General features: G+C 40.8%; 1 protein-coding gene across 8 annotated transcripts in view; it reads right to left on the bottom strand.

Moving 5' to 3' along the window:
- Positions 1-619: 619 nt before the first annotated feature.
- CDIN1 (CDAN1 interacting nuclease 1) overlaps positions 620-25,557 on the bottom strand; it is a 232,985-nt gene continuing 208,047 nt past the window's right edge. For 6 of the 8 annotated variants that reach the window (XM_025473275.3, XM_049104307.1, XM_049104300.1 and 3 more), the window contains one exon: positions 19,377-21,660. In XM_025473275.3, coding sequence (XP_025329060.3) covers positions 21,531-21,660 — 130 coding nt within the window. In that variant the 3' untranslated portion in view covers positions 19,377-21,530. Of the gene's footprint in view, positions 6,262-19,376; positions 21,661-25,557 lie in introns of those variants that run through there. The other 2 variants (XM_049104301.1, XR_007407338.1) reach the window with 2 other exon arrangements.

The raw sequence follows: 25,557 nt of genomic DNA, 5'->3' as shown, positions 1-25,557 counted from the left end.
TGGTTTGTTTCTGCCATATCATGTTTATGTGACCTTTCAGCTATATTATCTAGATATCCTACTTGTGTTTTTAAGCTTGTGCAAGGGGGAATGTCACCAACTTCTGCTGTTCTTTGTTCTCAAGTTCTTGGGGTGAGTGTGAGGATTCTCACCAGTCTAAAGGGGGTGGGGGGAGTGTAGCAATTGGGAGCCTGTACCTAACGTCTGTGTGTCAGGCATGAAGTGCCTCCTTGATTTGCAGGAAATAGAGCTTAAGGTGAAAGAGAAATTATGACCTCTTCTTTGCATTCATTCCTGACAAAAGCAAACCAAATCCCAGCAGGTCAAATCATCTGTGGAGGAATAAAGAAGTTGTTGTCCAAGGCAAAGGAAGTATTAACAGGCACAGTAAGATTGTCCATACCAAAATTTCCAGGGAGTTCTGTTGAGGCTTGAAAGTCCAACTGTGTCATAGTTAGGGTGTTGTGGGGAGAGCTTGGGTGGCTGTTTGCCCAAAAGCCTCACAGATGCTCACTTCCCTTGGTGCATTTAAAGTAGAGCCCTTGGAAATTCCATGCATTTAGTACCCCAAGATGGATCCATTTGGGGCGTCAAGAAATGAACCCAGCTCACAGGAGTCTAGTATGCAAATGAGATGTCAATTTACTTAATTAAAACACAAACTATAATCATGAGAAGACCAGACAATGATGGTTTTCTCGCTAGCAAAGAGAACAATAAGTGAGAATCCAAATTATAATGAGAAAGATGCTAATACATATGAAACCGGAACACTGGAGTTAGCTGTTTGACTAATCAGCTCAGTGGTCTTACTAACCCAAGGCATCAATCTCTATGAGAAGAACCCTGACCCAGCACCTGATAGGCTGACTCTGGGAACCTGGTCTTCTAGCCTTGACTATCCACTGCCAGCTGCTTGACTTCTGACTCCTCAATCTCCAATTTCCAGTCTGGCTACTTTCCTTCTGAAGGGCTGCTTCCTTCTCTAGATGTCTCAATGCCATTGGTAAAGCAGCTGCCTATATATCTATATCTATATCTATATCTATATCTATATCTATATCTATATCTATACACCAAATAGTCACCATCTGGCTCTTTAGCCTGGGAGAAACTTCTAGTTATCTTGTAACATATTTATCTACAAATTAACTTAATACAATGAGATACTTAAAAATTCTAAGTCAATCAATTATGGTTTGGAGGAAGCTTTATTTTTCCCTATGTACCACCCACAGACATGGTAATCCTGAAAATGTCTCTGCCTCTTCTCATTGCTTACAAGCCAATTAGACTATAAATATAACTGAGTTATCTGAGAATTGAGGGTAAGTCTAACTGGTGTGTATGTGGCTCATGGTGAATGTTTGTTGAGTGAATGAGTGTGAGTGATGGGTGGTGCTGTCAACCTGTTTTGTTTGATGTCAAGTAGGAGGTGCATTGATCCATGGAGGGTTTCCTGCCCAACACTTCCTGATGATCTGGGATAGTTTTGTTTTTAATTAAATCACATTTTTACTCATGAGTAAACTTTCAAGCTCCTATCACGCCAGACATATTCAAATAGTTCACAGTGAAGAAGTGCATTGACCTTTTGAATTTGCTCATTTCTAAATTGAACAATTTAGACGGTTTTTCTTCTAAGCAATTTAGGCAAAAATGTAGTATGCTGCTCCTGAAAAGAATGGTCAGTAATTGCAATCATGACTCGATAATGCATATAATCTTGTTTTCTTCCTTATTGGAGGAGGATCTTACTGGTCTCCCTAACGTGTTAATCTGTTAATCAACATATTGAGTATCTTTTATGTGCAGGGCATGGGTGAGACAAATAATATGTTCTTCACTTTGAGACATCTTCCACGTGTGTCAGAAAATTAACATCTACATATAAGAGTTAGCTATCGTCACAAGGCAGTACTGAGAACTACAGAGTAGAAGAAATCTGGAAGACCATAAACATTTCTACACAACTACTCAACCGTGGGGAGGTTGAACACTTCCTCGGGGGCTTCGTGAAAACTTTTATTCTCCTCTTAACATTCTCTTGTCTACAGAAAGAAATTAATTATTTTATGTTCAAAGCCACTCAACTTTCTTGGGTTACATAACATATGGTGAGTTGTTGAGCTAAGTGGAATGGCAAGGTCAACTTCTCTGACTACACATTTCTCAGAGTTTTACATACTAATGACTCTCACACTCCTGTCTCCAGCACTGCCTTCCCTTCGACCTCCAGACAAAATATTCAACTGTCAACTTAACACCTATGCTTGGTTGTCATCTAGGAGGCATCTCAAACCTAGTATACCCAAATCAGAACTCTAGATTTCTACCCCATCGCTGTCTCCACCTCCATCAAAAGCCACCCTCAGCTCTGTGAATAGTATTACCATCTATCCACTAGATCAAGTAAAAACCCTAGAAGCCATCCTTGAGTTTTTTTTTTCTTCTCCTTACTGTTCTTTTTTGCCTCTCCAAACTATCCACAGGTCCCCTCTGTCCTAGTTCCAAACTATACCTTTTGTCTATCCACTCCTAATCTTCTAGTTCAAGCCATCATTCTTTGCCTATTTTTTATTCTCAACTTTTTAATTGTGGTTAATACACATAAAATTCACCATTTCAACCATTTTTAAGTGTACAGTTCAGTGGCACTGAGTATTCACCTTGCTGTACAACCATCAACCACCATCCATCTTCAGAACTTTTCCATCTTCATACATTGAAACTCTGGACCCATTAAGTAAGTTCCCCAACCTCCCCACCTCATAGCTTGTGGAAGAACCATTCTACTTTTGGTCTCTGAATTTGACTACTCTAGATACCTCATGTAAGTTGAATCACACAGGATTTTTTTCTTTTGTGACTGGCTTAGCATAATGTCCTCAGGTTTTATCTACGTTGTAGCATGTGTCAGAATTTCCTTCCTTTATGAGATAGAATAATATTCCAGTGTATGTATATACTTCATTTTGCTTGCCTATTCATCCACTGATGGACCCTTGGGTTGCTTCCACCTCTTGAACATTGTGAATAATGCTGATTCTTGCCTAATTTTTGATTCTCTTTTCCCTAAAACCTATTTGCCTCATAGCAGCCAGAGTAATTTTTAAAAATGTAAATCAGATCAGGTCACTTCTCTGCATAATATCTTCCAAGGGCTTTCAATTGCACTCAGTAAAATCTCAACACTTCGCCATACAGGCTTGCCCCTGCCTAGGTTTCTTCTTTGTCCCTCCGTGCTCGCTTTATCTGGCCACAGGCCTACCTGTCATTTTGAAACAGGGCAGACTATTCCTGTCTCAGGGCCTTTACCCTCTGCATGGAATGCTCTGTCTGAGTTTTGCAGAAATAGCTCCTTCTCCTCATTTAGGTCTTCACTGTAGGTCACCTTCTTTGGACACATAATCTAAGCTAAAGAGCCCACTCTCTCAACCATGTATTATCTGTCACATATCCCTAGTCTCTTTTTTCCCCACAGCCCTTATCACCATTGAAAATTGTTATGTTCATTTATTGATTTACTTATTTATTTTCTGTCTTCTCATTTTAGCAATGTGCCACCATGCCACTACTGACCTGTGGATAGGATAATGACCAGTGGGATCGGAGAAATGTAAAAGCAGTGAATTTTGCAATTATAAAGTCAGTTGGATGCTTTTTAAAGAGAAAAAAAAAACCCCTTCTGTGGTCTAGTATACTAATTTTCCAAATACCATGCCTAGGCATTTACAAAGGGGCATATTATACAACAACTGAATGCTCTGGGATTATGGTGCCTATAGTATAATCGTATGTTGACAAATGGAGACCAAACATCTGAAAAGTGAGTATGTCCCTTGAAAATACTTAAGGTCTAACAGATCAGTATATTTGGAGACACATGTCAAAAATCAGTGTGTAATTTGTATTAAATGATTGTGGAAACTCATAGATGGTACCTATAGATCTCTGCTGGTATCGATCATATACTGTTGTCAGGGAAAAAAAATTATCCATAATGCTCTTAAACTGTGTATATTTATTTACAAATCATTCATATGTATGGTAAAATATTAGTATATTAAATGCTAGTAAATTTAAGGGTTTCTTTTTTGAGATTGAAAAATAAATAGAGGCTCCAATATACTTTTCCTGTATATCCTCTGGGATGAATGCCTCCCAGTCTTTAGCCTACTGGCCAGAACATGGACTACAAAGTGTGTCAATAGCAAAGCTCTGCTCACTGTCACTGATCAACCTTCTATCAATAGACTTTGTCAGGGAGATGACAATTCAGCTGTTGCTGTTTCTCCTTGAAATGCATAGACAGCCCTCTATGGTCTCTGGTATGATCTACTAGTTTTTGTTGAATTGAAGTTATTCCTACTCTAGAGTTAATTTTTCTTCACAACCTCCTGGTGGATATAATAACTTCTGCTTTTTTATTTTTTTAAGTCAAAAGAAACTTTCCAGATGACACTATGCAAAGTTTTCATACAGTCTATCAGTGATTCAGGTATACCCTCATGGGATACTATTCAGCTCATACTTTACCATGTTTAAAATTAATGTAGAGACATTTAAACTAATGCCTTTTAATAAGAATATTTTGTATGAAGAGATTAGTCAAAAGAAACCTATATACAATAGTTTTGCCCAATGTTTATGTTTTCTAATAAATAGGGTTAGCTCTACTTGAGAAAGAGATGTATAAAGGACATTTTATTTTTATTGAGTTGTAGTGTACTGTTAAATTGCTAAGGTTTGGTGAAAGTCAAGGTCCCCGGGGATGTTTGGGACAGCAGCAGGTATTTGCTCAATGAATTGATTTTCTAGTTATGGTCTTTAAAAACAGAGAAAAATTAGATTCTTCACCTCATAGCATTTGAATTATTGCTCTGTGACCAGATTGAATACTTTCTACCAAATTGAGTATTCTCTTTTCCCAGAAGCTTTCGTAAAAGAGTCAAGAGTCTTTTACAAGAGACTGTTTTACAAGAGTCATGCCAAGTCAGTCAAGACGAGCCATTTCAAGTGGACGAAGAGAGGAAAAAGCAAACTGCCTTCATGGGAGGCCAGGCCTGTTCTTTGCTTTGTCTCTAATTAGCACGTGACCTCCAGCAGGTCTCCTACTACCTCTCTAGTGTGGCTGTTTTCTTATCTCAGTGATTCCTGTTCTCCTACACATTTTTTAGGAAGTGCCTTAGCTTTGTAGGAAGATGTATGGAAACGACTATGTAAGTGAAGAGATTTTGCCCTCAAAGTTTCTCGCACTTGAAGTATTACTATGCAAATTAATCTCATATTTTTTAAAGCTCCTTGTTTTATCTATCTATTTTTAAGTAATTCTATTCCTATTTTTAAGTAATTCTCACTAATAGTTTTAGACTTACAGAAAAGTTGAGGAGATAGTGCAGAGTTCCTATATACCCCATATCCAGTTTCCTCTTTTATAAACATGTAAGATTAATATCTTATCCATTTCTTTTTTTCTTTTTTTAGTGAGGGAGAGAAAGAGAGCATGTGTGTGCACATGTAGGAGTTAGGAGGAGGGGCAGGAAGAGGGAGCAGGAAAGAGAACCATAAGCAGGCTTCACACCCACCTGACTCCAGGCTCAATCTCATGACCCTGAGATCATGACCTGAGCTGAAACCCAGAGTCAGATGCTTAACTGACTGCATCACCCAGGCTCTCCCAGGATTTTATCCAATTTTAATCACTAAAATAAATATTCTATATGCACCAGGTCTTAAAAAAAATAGATGTAGGGGGCTGCCTGGGTGGCTCAGTTGGTTAAGCAATTGCCTTTAGCTCAGGTCATGGTCCCAGGACCCTGCAATCCAGCCCCTTGTCAGCCTCCCTGCTCAGCAGGGAATCTGTTTCTCCTTCTCCCACTCCCTCTGGTTGTGCTCTTTCAAGTAAATAAAATCTTTTAAAAAATATAGATGTGGACCTGCTAACTTTTCTGTGATCTTAGCTTTCCCCCCCCTTGCAATGGAAAATAATGTATTTGCTGTAAATAGAAGTATCAATCATAACATTTTGGCTTCCAGTAACAGAAAAGTCTGATTCAACTGGCTTAAAAAATAAAGAAAATTTGTTAGCTGAGACAACAGAAGGTGTGGAGGTAGGGCAGTTCTAAGATTGATTCAGGAATTCAGGGATGTCACCAGAGCCAGGCTTTTTCCATCTCTCTGCCTCCTCAATCTCAGTGTTGGTCTGTCTGTAGTCTCGCACTGCTTCTGGTGGCCAGATGGCTGCAGCAGCTCCTGCATCTTAAACAGATATCACCATTAGGAAAGGGACTCTTTTGTGATTCTTCATCAGCAAAGAAAACCACAAACTCTTTTCCACAAATGCTTCAGTAGACTTTCTCTTGATTTTCTTTCGTTCAATTGCATCACATGCCCATGCCTACACCAGTCACTGGTAAGAGAAGGGGGAGTGTGTGTGTGCCACGAATGGCTTAGTGTAATTATGATGTGCCTCTTTGGGCTGGGACTGGGGTGCTCTCCTCCTAAGGAAGAGCCATTTAGGGGACAGCAGATACATGAACAGAAAGGAGGCGTGATGGTGAATGGCTAGTGGGTAAGCAATTAACAAAGGCAACTACAACAGATATTATTACACTTACATAATAGTGGTGAGTGGGAGAAATTTAAGTAGTAAAATAACTAACACATTATCACAGACCAGGTATTATTCTAAGATAGAAAAGACTTGGTCATTTTCTACCATACTTTAAGGTAATGATGACGTGGGGATCCAATATGGGTGTGAGGGCCCTTTAAAATTTGTGTAACTGCCTGTTTTACAGATTCAGAGACAATATACCCCCAAATATTTGTTGCGCTGTGTGGAATGAATATTTGGCCAGAGCTCTAAAGATAGATTTTTTTGCTTCTTTTTGTGTGAATGGGATTTACTCTTCTAAATTTTGACTTTAAAAAATCTGTACACACTTCAAGTAGAGTTAGTATAGATCAGATACATAATATTTTATAAACAAGCTTCTTCCTGATTGCAATTATCATCAACTTTCAGGACATTACCAACATTTGAAGAACAAACTCATTGAAATTTTAACAAATTTGCTTTTTTAATTATTGTTTGAAGTGTAACCTACAAAGAGTATACCCTTTTGAGGGGCACAATTCTAACACTTGACAGATTCATGCAACCACCACCAGAATTAACAGAGAATATTTCTAACATCCTAAAAAGGTCTCTCATGCCCCCTTGTGTAGCCAGCTTCCTTCCCTCCATGCTAGCCCCCAGTGATCATCCATTTCTATTCCTAAAGTTTTGTGTTTTCCAAAATACTATATAAATGGAGTTAACCAGTATATGGTCTTTTAGATCTGGCTTCTTTAACTTAGCATAATTCTCTTGAGATTTATCTATATTGTGGTTTGCACCTGAAGTTGGATCCTTTTTATTATTAAGTAGTATTCCATTGCATGGATATACCACAGTTTGTTCATCCCAAAGCTGAGGATATTTGGTTTATTGCAAGCTTTTGGCAATTATGAATAACATTGCTATGAATGATGGTGAAGGGGTTCCTGTGAAAGCATTGGTCTTCATTTCTCTTGGGTAAATGTCTAGGAGTGGAATTGCTAGGTTATCTGGTATGCATTTGATTTTATAAGAAATTGCCAAATTGTTCACCCAGTTGGCTATACTGTTTTGCATGTACAGCAGCAATGTAGGAGCGTTGCAATTGCTGCATAGCCTCCCTCAGTACTTGGTAGTGTCAGTTTTTTATTTGAGCTATTCTAGTAGGTGCGTAGTGGGATTTCAAATGATATTCATTTGTGTCTTTCTAATGACAAGCGTTGCTGAACATCCCTTCACGTGCTCATATGGTATATCTCTTCACTGGTGAAAGGACTGCTCAAATTTTTTCTCAATTTTTTTTTGTTGTTGTTTATGGAGTTATTTTCTTAGTATTGAGTTTTGAGAGTTTTAAAATATTATGGAAAGGAGTTCTTGTCAGATAGGGTTAGCAAATATTTTATTCTAGACTGTGGCTTATGCTTTCATTTCTTAACCATGTCTTCAGAAGATTAATCTATTTTTAAGATTCAAATTTTTAGGTTCTAGGTCTGGAGAAAATAAAAACAATTTATGTTAATTCTTGCTTGAAGATTGCCTACATGCAGGGTTAACAGTCTTTTGAAAACCCAAAAGATCAGAATAATTCTTAAAACAGATTTTTCTCTGATATCCTGGAAAAAAAAGTGAAGCAATGATATTAAGGCTTTCTTGGATATTATAATTATGAGCTATATTTACTTATAAAATTCATAATTATTTATCTTTGTCCTGTAGGTTTGCAGCATGATTATTACTTAGAAAATTAAGCTATAGAACAATGTTCATGAACTTTTTTAATGGCTCATTAGAACAGTTATAACATTAGATGAACCCCCCCCCCCTCAAAATTACCAGGAATGATCCCTGATAAGCCCCTGGAATCAAAACTCCTTTACACAAAATTTGGAAATTTTGCTCTCTCTGTTAAGATAGAGTAGGCCGATGGTATGGTTACAACCTGCAAATCTCAGTGACTGAGCATGAGCGTTTATTTCTGTCTCAGGTTGGGTGGTGGTGGTGGCGGACTGTGAGTTGTTCTATTTTGTCTCTCAGAACCTCCAATGGTGGAGATTTCAGCCTCTGGAACTTCGTTTGGGTTGTACAGCAAGACAAGAGAGAGAAATGGAGAATCCCACAGGGCTTTTCACTGCCTCACTGTCAGAGCTCACCCGTTCTCTTTACCTCAGCCAGAATTGGCAACATGGACCTATATCTGGAAAGTGTCCTCTGCTGTGCATTCAAGCAGTGGAGGAGCATCTGAGGTTGGTGAACATTAGTTATGTTTATCACCTAAAGTAGTATAACAGATAAATTACAGTCACATTACTTAAATTAGACATTTTGACACATTTTTATTACTTACTGCCTGGGAAACCCTGGACAATTTTTTTTTTTAAAGATTTTATTTATTTATTCATGAGAATACACAGAGAGGAGAGAGAGAGAGAGGTAGAGACAGGCAGAGGGAGAAGCAGGCTCCACGCAGGGAGCCCGACATGGGACTCGATCCCGGGTCTCCAGGATCAGGCCCTGGGCTGAAGGCGGTGCCAAACCGCTGAGCCACCCGGGCTGCCCAACCCTGGACAAATTAACCTCTGTGAGCCACAGTGTCCCCAATATGGAAAAGGGGTAATATGAGAGTTAACATTTATTGAGTATATACTAGGAGCCAGGGCCTGTTAAAAGTACTCAGTGTATACAGACAGGCTTTAATCCTTGCAGCTCAGTATACAGGAAGAACCATTGTTACAGATGAGGAAAGTGGGGCCAGAGGAGCTTGAGTAACTGGCTGACCCAGACAGCTTGTCAGAGTTGGTTCTAGGATTGGAAGCCAGGTGTCTGCCAGCTGTGCTGCTGGGTTCCGTGACTAGGCTCTATTTTCTCTTTTGCAATTGATCATCCCTGTTTTAATAGGTGTATATTAATGACAAGGTGCCGTCCTTGTCACTGTTACAGTTTAGATGTGCTGGCAAAGATAGAAAGGGACACTTAGCTAATGTATTCATTTGAATATTTCAGTAAAAACGGTGTTATTTTGTGGGGAGTGGTGGCAAGGGTCATCCAAAATAAGTATGTGGCTAAGAGTTTCTATCCACAGTTCTCTAAGAAACAGTCTTCTGTTTTCTACAACTCATTTTAATGATGATGTCCCTGGAGGCTTCAGTTCTAGCAGAGATGCTGGACAGATTTTTCCGGAGTTCTACAGTAGGGTGTATTTGCTGAGAGTGCTGCATAATAAATCGCTGGGTTTGTCCTCTCTGAGGGGAAGTAGCTTCTATCCCAGCCCTCTTGAGAGTTTTAGCCTGCATGGGGCTCGGTGTTTCTGGGTAGGCATTGAGCAATCAGTAACTTCGTTAGCATCTCAACCAAGTTTCTCTGGCAGTACACATAAGGGATCACCAAGGGCCCTATTATAAGAATCCAAAAGAGTCCCTTGTCAGTTAGGGATGCTTTTGGGTGCAAGTAACAGAACACCTAAGAGGTGCCAGTTGTCACAAGAAGAGTTTGGCAGTACTGACCTGGACTCAGCCAGGGGCTCCCTTTCTTTTGGCTCTGGTGGTTTCTTTTGCCTTTTCCTTATGATCACCAGACTGGCTACTGTAGCTCGACCATGCCATCTTGATAGCTAAAGAAAGAAGGATGGCAGAAAAGGGGTTTCCTTCATCAGGGAAGAAATGGTTTCTCTGAAACTTTACAATAGGTGTTTCCTTGCTGCTCAGTGGCTACAGTGGTGCTGCCAATGCATCATCAGGCCAGTCCACCTGTGCCCTGATAAAGCATCTGCCTCCAGTTCTTGATAAAAATTGTACTGCTAGAGGGACGCCTGTGTGGCTCAGTGGTTGAGCATCTGCCTTCGGCCCAGGGCATGATCTTGGAGGCCCGGGATCGAGTCCCACATCGGGCTCCTGCAGGGAGCGTGCTCTTCCCTCTGCTTGTGTCTCTGCCTCTCTCTCTCTGGGTCTCTCATGAATAAATAAAATCTTTTTTAAAAAAATTGTACTGCTAGAAAGGATGAAGGAGTGTGTGTGTTTGTGTAGACAATCAGTTTTTGTTTGCCGCATGTTCCCTCTCCTATACGCACCCAGGAACAGATAATTTCTTGTATGAATGTTTATCCTGAGGGCCTGTTGGCTTCTCTAGAATGGACCCCAGGCCCCACATCCCCAGGGTAGCAACATTGACTCCACTCTAGATGGAGGGGGCCAATCAGGCTGTCTCTGGTGAGCCTCCAATTTCAGCATATGGGGAGTTATGGTTTCCATAGCAGGGAAGACACCCTTCCTCATCCCATCTCCAGCTCTCTCAACAAATGTTTCTGTGCTAGTTAGAAGGAATGAACGGACTATTTTGGTGACTGTGTAATCTGACATCAGTGAGCAGCAAACTCAGATCAATTTCAGGTAATGATTAGATCAAGCCATTGCAGGACCGTTGTTGTTGTTTTCCAGGCTTCATGTTTTTAATAAGATAGGACACTAGGTTGAATCCAATGCAAATCATTTGAAATTTTCAAATTCAGTTAATGAGAGCATCTGGATTATCTTTACTATTATTTTTAAAAAAGATTTTATTTGAGAGAGAGAAAGAGAGAGAGAGAGAGCACACACATGCATATGAGTGGGAGGGAGGTCAGGGGAGGAGCAGAGGGAGAGAATCTTAAGCAGACTCCCTGCTGAGGGCAGAGCCTGATGCAAGGCTTGATCCCATAACCTTGAGATCATGACCTGAACTGAAATCAAGAGTTGGACGCTCAATGTACTGAGCCATGCAGGCACCCCTGGATTGTCACACAGCCTGCCATGCTAAAATGGGAGCATTACAAAGTTTTTTCTTTTTTTTTTTAAAGATTTTATTTATTCATTCATGAGACAGAGAGAGAGAGAGAGAGAGAGGCAGAGACATAGGCAGAGGGAGAAGCAGGCCGGATGCGGGACTCAATCCCAGCACCCCAGGATCATGCCCTGCGCCGAAGGCAGATGCCCAATTGCTGAGCCACCCAGGTGTCCCTACAAAGTCATTCTTAAGAACCGTTTATTTTGTTCTGCTGCTTTCACTATTTTTGAGTAAAAAGATTTTTCAGTTCTCCCTTTTATAATTTCTGTAACACATGGGAAAGAAAAGGGGCCAGGAGGGTTCTAGGAAAACTGGCCATGTTCACTATTCCCTCTTGGTTGTTCTAACTCCACAGTGGAGGCTAGGCGTGTGGAGGGAGCAGTACTTGGGGGCTTGCGGACACCACGTTTGAGAACTTTGTCTCCTGGTGTTCCATCAGATCTTACTAACAAACAAGGGGAAGACATTCTCAGGGAGTTGACAACCAGTCTACCTGGGCAACTGACGCTACAATTTCATTTACATGATTGGGTAGACATACATTTTAATATCTATTTTAAAATTGTTTTTCAGTTTTCTGACAATAAATAGTATGGAGAGAGAAATCATTCCCTTCAGAAAGAGCATCTTTTCAAGTTTTCTTTCTTGTTATGAGGAAGTAAGCAACTTCTACAAAAAGCATAGGCCATTAACTCCTCTGGTACTGACATAAGGGCACTTATCCAACCTGGCAGGGCTACTGCAAAGAGTAGTTAATTGTTTGCAAAATACTGTCAAGCTCCCAGGTGAGAGCCACACTTTCCATGCTCAGCATTACTGTTGTAGCATTTTCCTGTTGCCAAAGAGAATCTGCTCCAGACTGCCTCCAACATGTTGGGATATTGGCCTGTGTTTTGAGAGGGGAGCATCAGTACTTGCTCAATTGTTTAAAAATTGTTCAGTTTGCCTGTGATCTAATGAGGTTTATTTTTAGAGGTGGTGTGCTGGCAAAAGTCATGTCTTTTAAGAAGCCGCCCCAAATGGTGTTACAAACATCAATCAGAGGAAAAAAAATCCAGGAACAAAGTAGTAATTTCCCCAAATTCCTTTAGCTTAGCTTTGTTTGTTTCTCTAAAGATCAAATTCAAATAGTATTTTATGCTTTCTTTCACTGAATTAACAGTGGCCCGGAGAATATCTCAATCCCCTTAAAGAAACAAGGGGATTGTTACATGTAACAAGCCCCTGCATTTTTCAGGGCTCATCTGGTGTGCAGTGGATCTGGGCCCGGCTGCTTTCTTACCCTGCTGCCCAAGTTGTCTTTATGGCAAAGGCCACAGTCACTATCAAAAGAAACACGGGTTCACGTCCTCCAAGCTCCTCTTCTGGAGCAGAAGAATGTTAAACTAGACGTCTGTCTGTGCAAACAATCAACTAAACATATGCCCACTTTCAAAGGGGGGTCTGGTTCCGTTGGTCTCAACTTCTGGAAAAATGACTTTTTCTAAATGAATTTTAGAAAAGTATTAAATAAGCCAAGCTATCTGTGTTCTACTCATTTCTACATTAGCGTGGAAAATGCACATTTTTAATGGTGTATATCATTTATTAAATGGATCCTTCTATGGTAGTAGTAATATTAATTACACAATGTATAACAGAATTAGAATATAGGATACTAGTTTTATTAGGGCTATGATTTATGATGCATTACGTACTAATCTTATTTAATCCTCATAATAGTCCTAGGTGATAGGTATTATTTCATTTCCATTTGACAAATGAAGGAACTGAGGGTTTTAGAGAGTTTGCTTATCAGTAAGTGGATAAGCAGGGAATCCAGTGTGTTGTCAAAGCATGTGTGAGTCATCAGGTTCTACGGAGTACAGGTTGAGATTATTATATGCTAACCATGATCAGAGAAGTTCATGAGTTATTGTTGGTGTAAGTATTGGCTTATCCTTATAGGAAGAGAAGACGGTAAACATAACATCTGTGAACTTTTTACAATGGAAGGAAAAAATCAGATGAACATGTAAATTGGCCAGAGGGAAAAGAAGTCTTAAGAAGTTTCCAGATTCATTCCTAGTGGCACATCCTTAGACCAAAGGGCAATGTATCGAAACTGCCACCAAACAATAAGAGTTTTAGTTACTAAAGTGCAGGTGTGAGGAGAATTAGTTGTTAAAATGCCAGCTGATTTCTTCAATAGAGATTAGGATATCAGGGCAGGGCAAAAACTAAGGTTCACAATGTTCATTTAAAAATACACTATGATCCTTTACTTTGTAAATAATGAATGTAACTAAGGTACTGGAAATTCCTTCCAGAATAAATTGTTAACCCTTTGGTGCAAGGGACAGTGGACAGGAGGCTAGGAGAGACAGATTCTGGTTTTGCCCCTAATTAGTTAGCCACATGTACCTTGGGCGAGTCACATAACCTCTGCAGACTACAATTTTTTCTTTGACGCAATGAAACCTTTGGTCCCTTCAATTCTAAAATTTTCATAGTCTATGTAGTCAAACTGGTCTCATGTTCCCTAATAGTTCAGTTTTACTTCCACACACCTCTTAGGGAATTGTCAGGGAGCTGCTGGAAAATGCAATTCAGTTTTCATGTGAGTGAGCTTCTTTGCTCACTCCACACCCCTGTTCTGCTCTTTTTTAAAAAACCCTGTCATTGCAAAACACTTTCAAGGATGGTGGGGGAGCAAGAGGAAAATCAGTTACCAAAAGCCTGAGTTTTACATTTCCATGCAGAGCACTCGTGTCCACTTTGCCACCTCTTTCATTGTTCTGCTTTTTGATTATTCTGTTATTGAATTTTTTTTATTACAAAACACTTCATAAAAAATTCTAACTTTGAAAACCTGGATGAATACTTCTAGTCAAAGGAGCAAGAAATAAAATATTTTTCGACTTTTATCTACTAATTATCCGTGTGTAATGATAGTTATTATTTTAGCTGTTCAAATTAATAAACTGACACAAGTAAAACTGGATTAGGAAGATTATTTATGGCTTAATGGTAAGTATATTAACAAAAACTGCATTACCAGGTAAAGCATACCCATCTCCTTTATCCTAGAAAAAAATTTAATACTTTTTTTGGGAGCGCATCTTACTACAAATATTACAAATATATAATCATGACCTTAGAGAAATGCAGAGACTATGTAGGGAAGGGATACCTAGAGGATATCAAGACCATGAAGGAGAAGGCATAGTCTGCAGCTGACCTTGAAACCCCAGCCCGGTTTTACTGACAAACAAAACACCTCAGAAATATGTAAGACCATCTAACTGAAGATAATCCTCAAATCTCAAGATCCTTGGGCAGAGGCCGAAATAGAGACACCCCACCCCCCGCCCTTGTTTTTCCATCAAAAATGTCTTTTAACTTGTAGATGTTTGCCGAAAGTAATAATTATCTATGGCCTTCCACTGTTTGAGTTTTTAAGTCCTATTCTTATGGACATATTTAGCTTATAAATGAATTCCTAAATAGACTTTAGCCAAGAACAGATAGTTCACTTGATGTCATAGGCCCTGTAGAAAATGTTCCTGCTTGTTTTATTGCTTAGGCTGATGAACAAGATTATGAGTTCCTTTCCAAATGGGTCAAATTTATTCATACTTGCACTAAATATGAATGGCCTAGGGCAGAAATTAGAAATATGTGGCAACTATGTGATCACTGCCCATTCAAAACCAGTGCCCATAACTGATCATACCTCTATTTCCTGTTGAGCTGAACTCAGTCTCAGAATTCTTAGCAGCAAACACAGCTGCCATAACCAAATAGAGCATGATTTACTGCCCATATTCTAGAATTAAAATATCTTACTAAAATCCTCAAAGTGTTGCCTCTTTCCCTATTACACCTTGACTGATTTTTCTGAAATTTTCAAACCTTTTGTTTTCATTTTGATAATGACTTTTTTCAAGAACCACCTCTTATTGCATATTTTAAAATTCCCCACAGCACTGAAACACTTTTAAATATACATTAGGGACTCAAATAGTTGTGTTTTGAATAGCCTACATGCTAGAAATAGAAGAAAGAAATATCACATAGAGCCAGGGAGGACTCAGTCTCAGGACTATCTCAGAGAGAACTGGGTGTTGTTTCTCTCCAGACACTAGTAGAAAGGATCCTGTACCAAATAGCCCCAACAAATTAAGTCCTGGGAAACTGGCAAAGAAGAATGTGTAAGTTCCAATTCCTTTTGTGTTACAAGTTTCCAAAATACAAGGAAATATGCCAAATGCTTAGGACCTTCAAATGATAACGTCTGATTTAATGACTAACAGGGAAATGCCCGCGGAGCAGTTCATGGACAGTGGTCTCTTCAAAGTCAGATCCTGTTGGCGAATGACCAAAGAACCCTTCTCTCCTGATCCAGCCAGCCACTTCTATGGCCAGGAAGCACTTTGCCATCAATTCAGCATTAAAAAAGTGAGCAATTGAAAGTACCATTTGCAGCTAACCTAAGAATTCCACCGAATATCCCAAAATTGGCTTTTGAAACACCTTTGCATTTGAGGCCTTGACTCTATTTTAGAGGAAGCCATTTCTTACAGAGAAATGTAAAGATTAAAAAAAAAAATTAGGCTAAGGCATCAAGAGAAAACGATTTTTAAATGTTCTAATTTCTTTGGAAATATATTGGATAAACAATGCACTAGGGCTAGCCTGAAGGTAAATGGAATGAGATCACATGAACGCTCCTTTTTTTTTTTTTTTTTTTTTCACATGAACTCTCCTTAACACTAAGTATGCATCCTAAGATACTCTGGTTAATGAACCTGTTTTGAGATTGGGAGTTTCTAAAGTAATTGTTTAATACCAACATGTATGATGCTATTCTCACATTCCAGTAAATACAGTTTTTAGCTAAGAAAATGAGAAAAAAAGATTCTGATTATGTTTTTTAATGTAAGTGAAGGAAAACATTTTTAGTGTTAAGTTTGTAGTTATTTGTTCATTCGATATTCATTGAGCACCTGCTCTGTGCCATAAACTCTGTTGGCTGTTGGGGGCTAGGCAGCAAATAAAACTACTCCATGGAGCTTATCATTTAGTTGGAAATCTTGCCATTAAATAACTACATGAAGAAAGATTGTCGACAACGGAGACAAATGTGCCACGGTCAAGTAAAGGGTGCTTCTATCAGTTAACTTACAAAACTATGGTTTCCTGCAGAGGTGGTTTTGATTACATAGATTTTAATTTGCCTTATAAGAAATTTCAGTTAAAACTTAAAAATGTAAGTCTACTATAGACACACTAAATTATTATTTCTGAACGTATCTGTGTTGGACATAAGATTGGCAAAGGCATTTTTTTTTTTTTTTTAAGAAAAAAGTCCTAGTTATTCTAGAAATACCTTTAGCCAAGGCAGTTTGCAGGGGGAATTCATGGCCACTTTAGGTTAATGGTCATTGGCTTCATGTTTGGCCCTCAATTAAACTCTGAACTTCAATTGTTATTACTTAATTGACTTGGTTATATTTCATGTCAGCATTTCAAAATGACCTTCCCTTTAAAAAATAGAAATTACGTTGACCTAGCACCACAGGTCTTTAGCTGAGCCTGACATGGCTGCAGTAGTCGCACATCATTTTATATATAAAACGGGCCTGGAATCTGCTTAGCTTTGCTATCACTAGGCTACCTCCCATCATCCTTGCCTTTAATAGGTGACAGCTCTAGGTAAATCCAAACAATGAAAAACTAAATGCATCGGTTGCCATGATTATTAAGATGCAAAATAAATCTACAGATACAACTTTTTTTAAAGATTTATTTATTTATGATAGACATAGAGAGAGAGGCAGGCAGAGACACAGGAGGAGGGAGAAGCAGGAGCACGCAAGGAGCCCGATGCGGGACTCGATCCCGGGACTCCAGGATCGCGCCCTGGGCCAAAGGCAGGCGCTAAACCACTGAGCCACCCAGGGATCCCCTACAGATACACACTTTATTCTAAGCATAGGGAGTTAGACTTAATACTGCGATTAAATATTATGTCATGCCTGTTTTATAAAGGTACTATCTGTAGCTTTTCCTTATAAGCGACTCCAAGTGTTTTGTTGTTGTTCCAGTTAACTAGATGAAAACTTAAATCCCTTTTACTTACCCATAAAAACAGTAAGAACAAGTTGGATTTGTTTAATGAAGTGGGGCAGATTTTACAGAAAGTAGATATGACGCCAGGATCTAACTTTGCTATACTCACGGAAATGAATTAAGGCATCAAATAAGCATTTCCCCTCCCTCCTGTATTGTGGAAAAGTTTTAAGTCTTTTGGAGGTGCTTTGATCAAGCTTTGAAATCATTTTAGTGGATTACTATTGTATGAAAACGCTAATTTATTGAGCTTGACCTAAGCAGCTCTTTGTCTCACAGTGCTATTCAAAAACAATAGCAGGAAAGTCAGAAACACAAGAGGAACCGAAGCTGTTTGGTTATTATTTCATAATCCATCTTCCTTTTTTAATCTTTGGAATCCAGGCATGTTCTTTTTTTTTTTTTTTTTTCAGGCATGTTCTTAATAAAAGATCACGTTCACCATATATGGAAAGGTTCGTTCTGGGCACTGCAGTGAGACAGTCCCAGCTTTGTCACCACCACCCTTCCATCACCAAAGAGGGACTTTACAGACAGGTTCAGAGAGTGCTGCTCTATAAATGGTGACATTGAAGGCCAACTCCCCATCATAGGCCTTTCAGTTTCCTCTCCAGTGAGGCTAGCTTTGTTCCTTTACCCTAATCAACAGTGCCCCCCTTGGGAGATTTTTCTCCTCCCATCCCTGCCAAAAGTGGCTCCACACTGAGGCCACTTGCTCCCATCAGATCGCATGGAAAATGGCAAGCTTCTCTTAGGTACATGTGAGGTGCGCTTCCCTCCTGAAATCACACAGGCATTTTACTCATTCATCATTTTAATCAGGGGGAGAAGTCTTAGGCTCCTTCAGGTGTACTCACTCCCCGCCAATCCCCGCCCCGAAGGCCTATGGATCAGGATCTAGATGCCATGCGAGTTGGTGGTGGGACCATTAGCGAGAGAGGAAAGTCAAGGTGTGGGGAGGAAATGCAGAACCCACGTCCAGGTGGGTGGAAGGCTGGCGAAGGGGAAGAGGACAGGGAAGGTGGCTGAAGGGAAGTAGCAAATAAAAGCAGCAACACTTGAAGTCAGTCGAGACACCGGGTCCTAGTGGGGAGCATGTGAGGAAGAGCAGACGATTAAGGGATCTCGGTTCCACGGATGCGAAGAAGCAACAGGTGGAGCGTTCCACGCGAGGCGAGCGAGTGGAGTGTTCACCTGGCCTCTGTGCGCGGGTTAGCGTGGCCCACCAGGGACTGTCCAGTGGAGGACCTCATCAGAGCCCCAAGCAACCCCCGCGTGGCTGCAGTGAGTTAATGCACCTCCCTCCTGCCCCCCAAAGACCAACGATTTCTCATCTTTTCGAGGATGGAATCAAGCCTTGCCAATCATGAACAGGTACACACACTATAGTTAAAATTATTTCCCCTGGAGAAAGTTCTGCTTTGGACCCCCTAAGCTTTTCCTTCTGTATGCAACTTCAGGAGTGTTGAGAAGAGTTGACATAGATCTCAGGAGAAGGCAGATGAAAAAAACCTCACTGTGTGTGTGTGTGTGTGTGTGTGTAGAGAGAAGGGTGGAAGGGAGTCTATGAAGTCACCTCAGACATCCGTGGAGCTCTGCTCTCAGCTGATGCCAGCCACACTTCGGTTGGGGTCTCTGCTTGTGACAGTGGATGCCTGGCAAGTCTATACATGCCAGAGAGCTCATCATTTAGTTTTACGTCAGACGCATCCTCCCGCTTTCTGGGTTGGCATCATTTATTAGCACAGTTTGCAGAATGCTCCATAAAACAAGATTTGGCTTTCATGTTAATGTTCTAATGACAGCGGCAATTAAAACAAACAAACAAACAAATAAACAAATGTTGTCATGTCTACTTTCCAGGGCCATTTTTATTGTCTGAACTAAAAAATATAAACAAGTAAACACATATTGATAGAACACAGTAAGTATTTCCACCGTGAGAGGAAAAGAATAAGGGGATTTTAAGCTTTCAATTTGGGGACAAAACTCCCTACACTCTTCCAACTGAAGAATCATAGATATAATTATCACATTAGTTTAATGTGGGCAAAAGCTTAGTTTTGAATAACTTGTAACTCTATCATGATATGTACAGCTTACTGGTTTCTTTCCCCTTTCTTAGGGCCAAATTTTAAAACCTCCTTCATAAAGAGGAGGTGGGACCTTTGCCAGAAAACAGCAACATCTTCTCCTAACACATTATGTTGGGGCACCAGGTAGGAGGAGGAATATGAAGTGCAAGCACTTATTTTAAAAATTTATTTGTGCCCCCTCCTCGTACATTTGTCTAATGTAAAACAAATCCTTGACAAGAGTTTAACAGGGTTTTCGATAAATGTCGAAAAATGTAATTTATTCTTAAACAAGAAAAAGCAGTTTAGGGTATGCCCTGAAAATGGTTGAACAGCAGTTTTGTGTCTAGTGTGTGCATGTGTGCGTGTGCGCGCGTGAGTGCGTGCACAAAGGCAACAGCAGTGGTTTCAGACCACTCCACTGCCTTCACAAAGCCGGCGTGATACTTTGACACTGAAACAGACGTCTGCTGGAGACCTCCTTCCCCCTCATCTTCCCTCCTTTCTTGTTCAGTGCAACCCACAATGGGGTTAAAATCCCCACGTCTGGACCTGACGTTCTGTGTCCTTCAAAAGGAAAGGCAGCTGGGAGACTTGTAAACCTTTAGGTACAGAATGAACGTGGCATATTTAGTCTTTTGAAAGCAGCAGACAGTGTATGTAACTTAGAGGTGTTTGTAGAAGTTCTATTTTTGTCAATACTTCCAAACTCATCTATTCGACGTTATAAAAGATATTATGTATTTTCGACATGGGGGCAAATATTTCACAAAGACATTCTTGGGGGACAAGTAAGTTTTTAGCCTCCCAAAAGACAGGTTTATTATGGATTTATTGATGTTTTTGCTTTCGGTTGAAATTTGGTTTGCAGTGTAAAAAGTGAACAAATATATTTTATTTTGCTTAGTTGAAAAAAAATCACTCAAGGTTTATTTCTGGTACACTTGATTCATTCATTGATGAACATTGCTAATGCCTAGGTTATCTGAGTGTTATGTAATTACGTGGTATAAAATGCAGATACAAAGCAGTGCATGGAATGCGCTTTTAAAAAACTGTACTCCTAAAAATACTGACTACTACCATACATACTGACAAGTAGCCGTGTTTAAAAATAAATTTTGCCCAGGCTTGGCACCATGCTTCCACGGTCTCCCCTGAGCCCCTGATCCAGAGAAGTGTGGTTTCCAGACACGATATAACCAATACTTTTACATGAGATAAAGGGAAAGTCTTTGGTGTTCAAATAAGCATTATAAAAAGAGGAAATTCTCATCAAGTGTATTTTTTTCGGCTTGGCTTCCTGCCAGCAACATCAGGAAACCGTAAAGACTGGACAAAACAAGAATGGACTACCATCGAGGTCTCCTCGCAGGTGAGAGCAAAAAAATCTAGTTTTGGCCTCCATGCCCTCTGCTCTGCTAGGACTGGTGCGATATTATTCCGTGATGGTGATGCAACACTGGGGGCTTGTGAGTGCCCATGGAAAGGACAGGGGAGGGACAGGGGATGAATGGAGGCTTAGGTAAAAAAAATTAAGAGGGTGATTCGGGAACTGGGAGGCGAATTGATAAAAATCACACCTTTCAGTCCCCACATTTCTTCTTTTGTTCAGTATACAAGGAGAAACCATCCGGAAGGAAGAAAGATTATAACTATCTATAAACTAACTGTTTGACAGAGACAGAAATGCTGATAATGAGTGGGTTGTGCCTGCAGTTCTTGGCTGTTCACATCAGCAAGGATTGAAGGAAAACAGAAACTCTGGATGTGTTTGTCTGGAGAGGTAGTGGTGTGGCCACGGACAGCAAGGGTTCAGCTGAAGTTCAGGGCAGATGCTGCCAGCAGTTACACCGCAGGAAAGTAAAATTGCTTCCGGATTCATCTTTTCCTCCCGGCTCCTCTTCCAGGATCCATCAGGGTCAAGCTATGCTGTGGCACAAGGTGACAATGTCCGTGGGGAAGCAGGCTTTGAGCAGGATGCCCCTCTCCCGGTTACAGTCCAGCTCCTGGATAAAGCCATACCAATAGATGACTAAGCCCGGCCCGAATCTGCAAAGACATGAGAAGATCTGTGTGTATAGTATCATGTATTCTATGGACATAATTCTAGAGGAAGGTGATCTTTGAAGCATTGCAAAGATGAGTAAGTGACATTGTTGCACCAATTTGTTTTGTTTTGGTTGCGACAATTGTGATCCAGAGCTGAACTTAGAGCAATGAGCTTATTTCAGAGAAGTACTGCTACTATCTTGGACAGATTTATTACCTTTGGAGGAACCTGAAGGATCTCAGATACATGCATGACCTGGGTCACTTTTCAGTAAGGTGTTCTGAACTCGGGCTGATGGGAGTACCTAGCTGATGAAAGATAAAACCAGAGTCTCAATAGTGATGAGCTAGGGAGCACCAGACTTGGGATTTTATCTCCTAACGTGACCTTACCTCCTTCCCCACTTTCAAGTAACGGGGGGGGGGGGGGGGGCGGGGAGGGAACCAAAGAATGAAGAATAATATAAAAAGTGGAACAGCTCAAGGCCCTCTTCTCGTTATCATGTTCTAGGCACCAACTAATGGCCAGAGGTCCCTTCTGTCATCTGTTCTTTCAGCTCTAAAAATGAACAAAAACAAAAACCAAAAATACCCCAAATAAACCTGTATGACAACTGGGATCTCTCAGAGAGACCTTATCCCTGACTCTTCTGTGCATACAACCTCTAAGTTTGAGCACAGCGTGAAATCTGGTTGTAGGTTCTTATCATGCAGATGATGGATAAGATCACGTGGACTTGTGAAGAAGCATAGACAGAGGCTGGCTTAAAACCTCCACCTTTCTAAATTGTGCCTCCAAATTATCTCCAAATTGGTTAGCAGCAGACTCAGGAAGCAGCCCTATAGACTACTTCACCCATCAGGAAGTTGAGACCTCTAGGCTGGGTTCATAAAGATGTAATCACTATCAATCACCGGGCACACGGAGATGTTTTGCACATCAGTTTCACGTTTTTCCTACCGAGAGTACTTAATTAAAGGGCAGCACTACTTTTGGTGTCATGTTGCAGGAATTTTACAGTGAAATCATAAATTATGAATGTTGGGTTAGTAAAAGGATGTCTAAAAACAGAACTGCTTTCTGTATTCTGACATTACAGCAGGCTGAGCCACGTTAGGCCAAAAAGCTTTTTCCTTCCATGATTTATTGCACGCTGCGGTGCGCTTGCCAAAACTAAGAGTACAGGATGGGCTGCAAGATACTGTATGCACAGGATCAAGTTCAGCTGGATGTCACAGAATGGCTTATTTGGGGATTCACATCAGTAGAGTAGCCAAGTTGTACACGGGATTAATTAAAACTTTTGGACAGAATCAGGAGATGACAACCCATCTACTGCTGAGCAGCTCCGGGGGACATGGGAGCTGTGCACAGAGAGGTGGCCTTGGAGCACGAGGCTCCAGGAGGTTTCCTGGCACTGCCTGCAGATGAGCCTGGGGAGACCTTGCTTCCATTTAACCAGGGTTTTCTCAGAAACTTGTAGTAATAACCATCTGCATGCACCATTTTGCAGAAAACTGATTAGTATCAAACAATGTCCAAGTCTGGCAAGGGCAGCAAGATCTGCAATTATGAGGACCATGTCCAAGAAGCCTCGAGATTTCCTGTCCGTGAAGCAGGCCCGAGTCACAGCCTCAACAGGCCCAACGCTAAGCTCAACACATTCCTCTGCTGTATTAAGTGGCCGTTCGGGAGACCAGGATGTTCTTTGGAAAGGCACTAATATTTTTACAAAGGGAGGGGAAAAATGTGATCTAACCAGTCATGGAAAAGAACAAAAGAATATATGGAGGTCATAAACAACAAGCTCAGTATTTTAAGAGATTTCATAAAACAAAAACACATATCACCAGCCCTGAGAGCAAGAGCAGCGAGCACTTTCCCTGAACAGCTAAATCATAAGCCAAAGGACATGAAGCATGACAGCTCTTTACAAAAATGGCATTTTCTAGGCAGGAAAGCCAGGCTGGGGAACACCTCAATGCCCAAGAAAATGGATCTGTTTCACTTGTGAGGCAACAGATGAACTCTGCAACTTGAAAAGGTTTTGTGAGACTGTGACTGTGAACATTTCGTCGGAGTGGTTCACCACTCGGGCTCCCCGAAGGTGGTAGCACGGCTCTGTGAACGGTTTTCAGTATATAGGAGGAGGGACACCGAATAATGCTCTACCATCTTGGTTTCTTAGCCTTTGGATGCAATGATGTGAGCAACGGCACTACTGGCCCTCTCGCGGGGCTCAAAAGCTCTAACCGTATATGCTTAATGAAGAACAAGGCAACACAACTTGTCCTTGTAAGTAGCGACTAGTAGGTGAGGGCTTTCCGATTAGGTGTTCTTTAAATGACAAAAGTAATAGGGACGTATAGAATGTGACAGATTTGGAGATTTAATGATCGAATAGGATCTGGCCTCATTCCTGGTACCACTGTAGTGTAGTTCTGCATTTTCTCCAACAATTCAGGTTGCAGAGATGATCAAAAGGCTGGCAAGAGGACGGCCTAGCAATGTAGCTGTTTATGAAGAGGCTGGCCACATTAAGGAACTTTGTAGAATTAATTCCTTGTTTATCTGAACCAACAGAAGGGAACATTTTGGTTGATAATTTGGAAAAACAAAACAAGACAAAAAACCAAGCAATCCAACTCTTGCATTTCCTTTTGCAAAGGTATAAACCAGGGAGAAAACAGGACCTAGGAAATTTTTATGTGGGTCAAGTACATGCTCGTGGGTTGAGCGATTTCATCTCTTTGATGCCTATCTCCATTTATTGTGGCACTACTACGCAAGGAGATCTGTGGGAAGGCAAACATATTAACACTTGTGACTAATTTAAAAAAAAAAAATCAGACGACTGTTAACGGTGTTTAAAAGGAAACAAGAGTCCCTGGGTCTGATGGGATGTGCAAAGCAAAGGGTTGGTTTGCTACTGGGATTGCAGTCCTCCCTACCAGCCCAATACACTCAGGAATGGGATGTCTTGGGTATCTGAATTGATTCTGTAAACACATTTCAAGGTTGACTGTAATTTGAAGGTTACGATACACATGGTCAAGTAGTAAATTCAAAGACTCCATCCAAACGGATTTTAAAAACTCCTATGGAGCAGAGACTGGGATGCAAGGGACTTTTAAACAAGTCATTTTGCCCACAAATGAAATACCACCAAATCTGCTAAAAACAACAAATCCCTCCTGATAAAAGAAATGGGAGGTGTGACTCAAGAACCATTGCGGACCTCGTGAGTGTGTATGAAAGTTGAAGTTCCTCGAAAGTAACAACAGCCTTCCTTATAAACCTGTTTGGAAGGTGCTTCTCTGGTTGGGTCTCATTTAGGACTGTTTAGAGAGATTAAATGCGAGGAGAATGAAAGCTGGGTTTTGTGCATATCTGTATCTAGGGATTCTCTGTGTCTTCATATGTCTCCGCCAGATTGTGACCCTGCTGAGGGCAGAGACCAGGCTTCATTTATCCGCGTGTTCTCCAGGCCTAGCACGGTGCCTGGCACGTGATGGTGACTCTCAAGGACAGGAGAATGTGGAGTTAATAGGATGACACAGCCCTGTGCTCGTTGCCGAATCAGTGGCAGTCCAGGGGTGGGCATGCTGGCAGGACTCAGCTGCTGCCATGACTTGGCATTTTTTATTAGTGACCCAGAGGAGCACACTGATGGCATACCTGCAGATCACAAGGATGATGGCGACAGTTACAACAACGCTGACTACTACCCCTTCTTAGCACTTATTATGTGCCAGACACTGTTCTAAGCACTGCACCCAGATCAACCCACTTAATTCTCAGGGCAACCCCACGAGGTAGGTGCAACTCATGTCCCCATTCTGCAGATGAAGAAACTGAGGCACAGAGCAGTTAAGTAGCTCGCCAAAGGTCTCATA

This window comes from Canis lupus, chromosome 30 (genome assembly GCF_003254725.2).
Source record: "Canis lupus dingo isolate Sandy chromosome 30, ASM325472v2, whole genome shotgun sequence".
NCBI lineage: Eukaryota > Metazoa > Chordata > Mammalia > Carnivora > Canidae > Canis > Canis lupus.
Note: the sequence above shows the minus strand (reverse complement) of the source record. Positions and strands in the feature narration are given on the sequence as shown.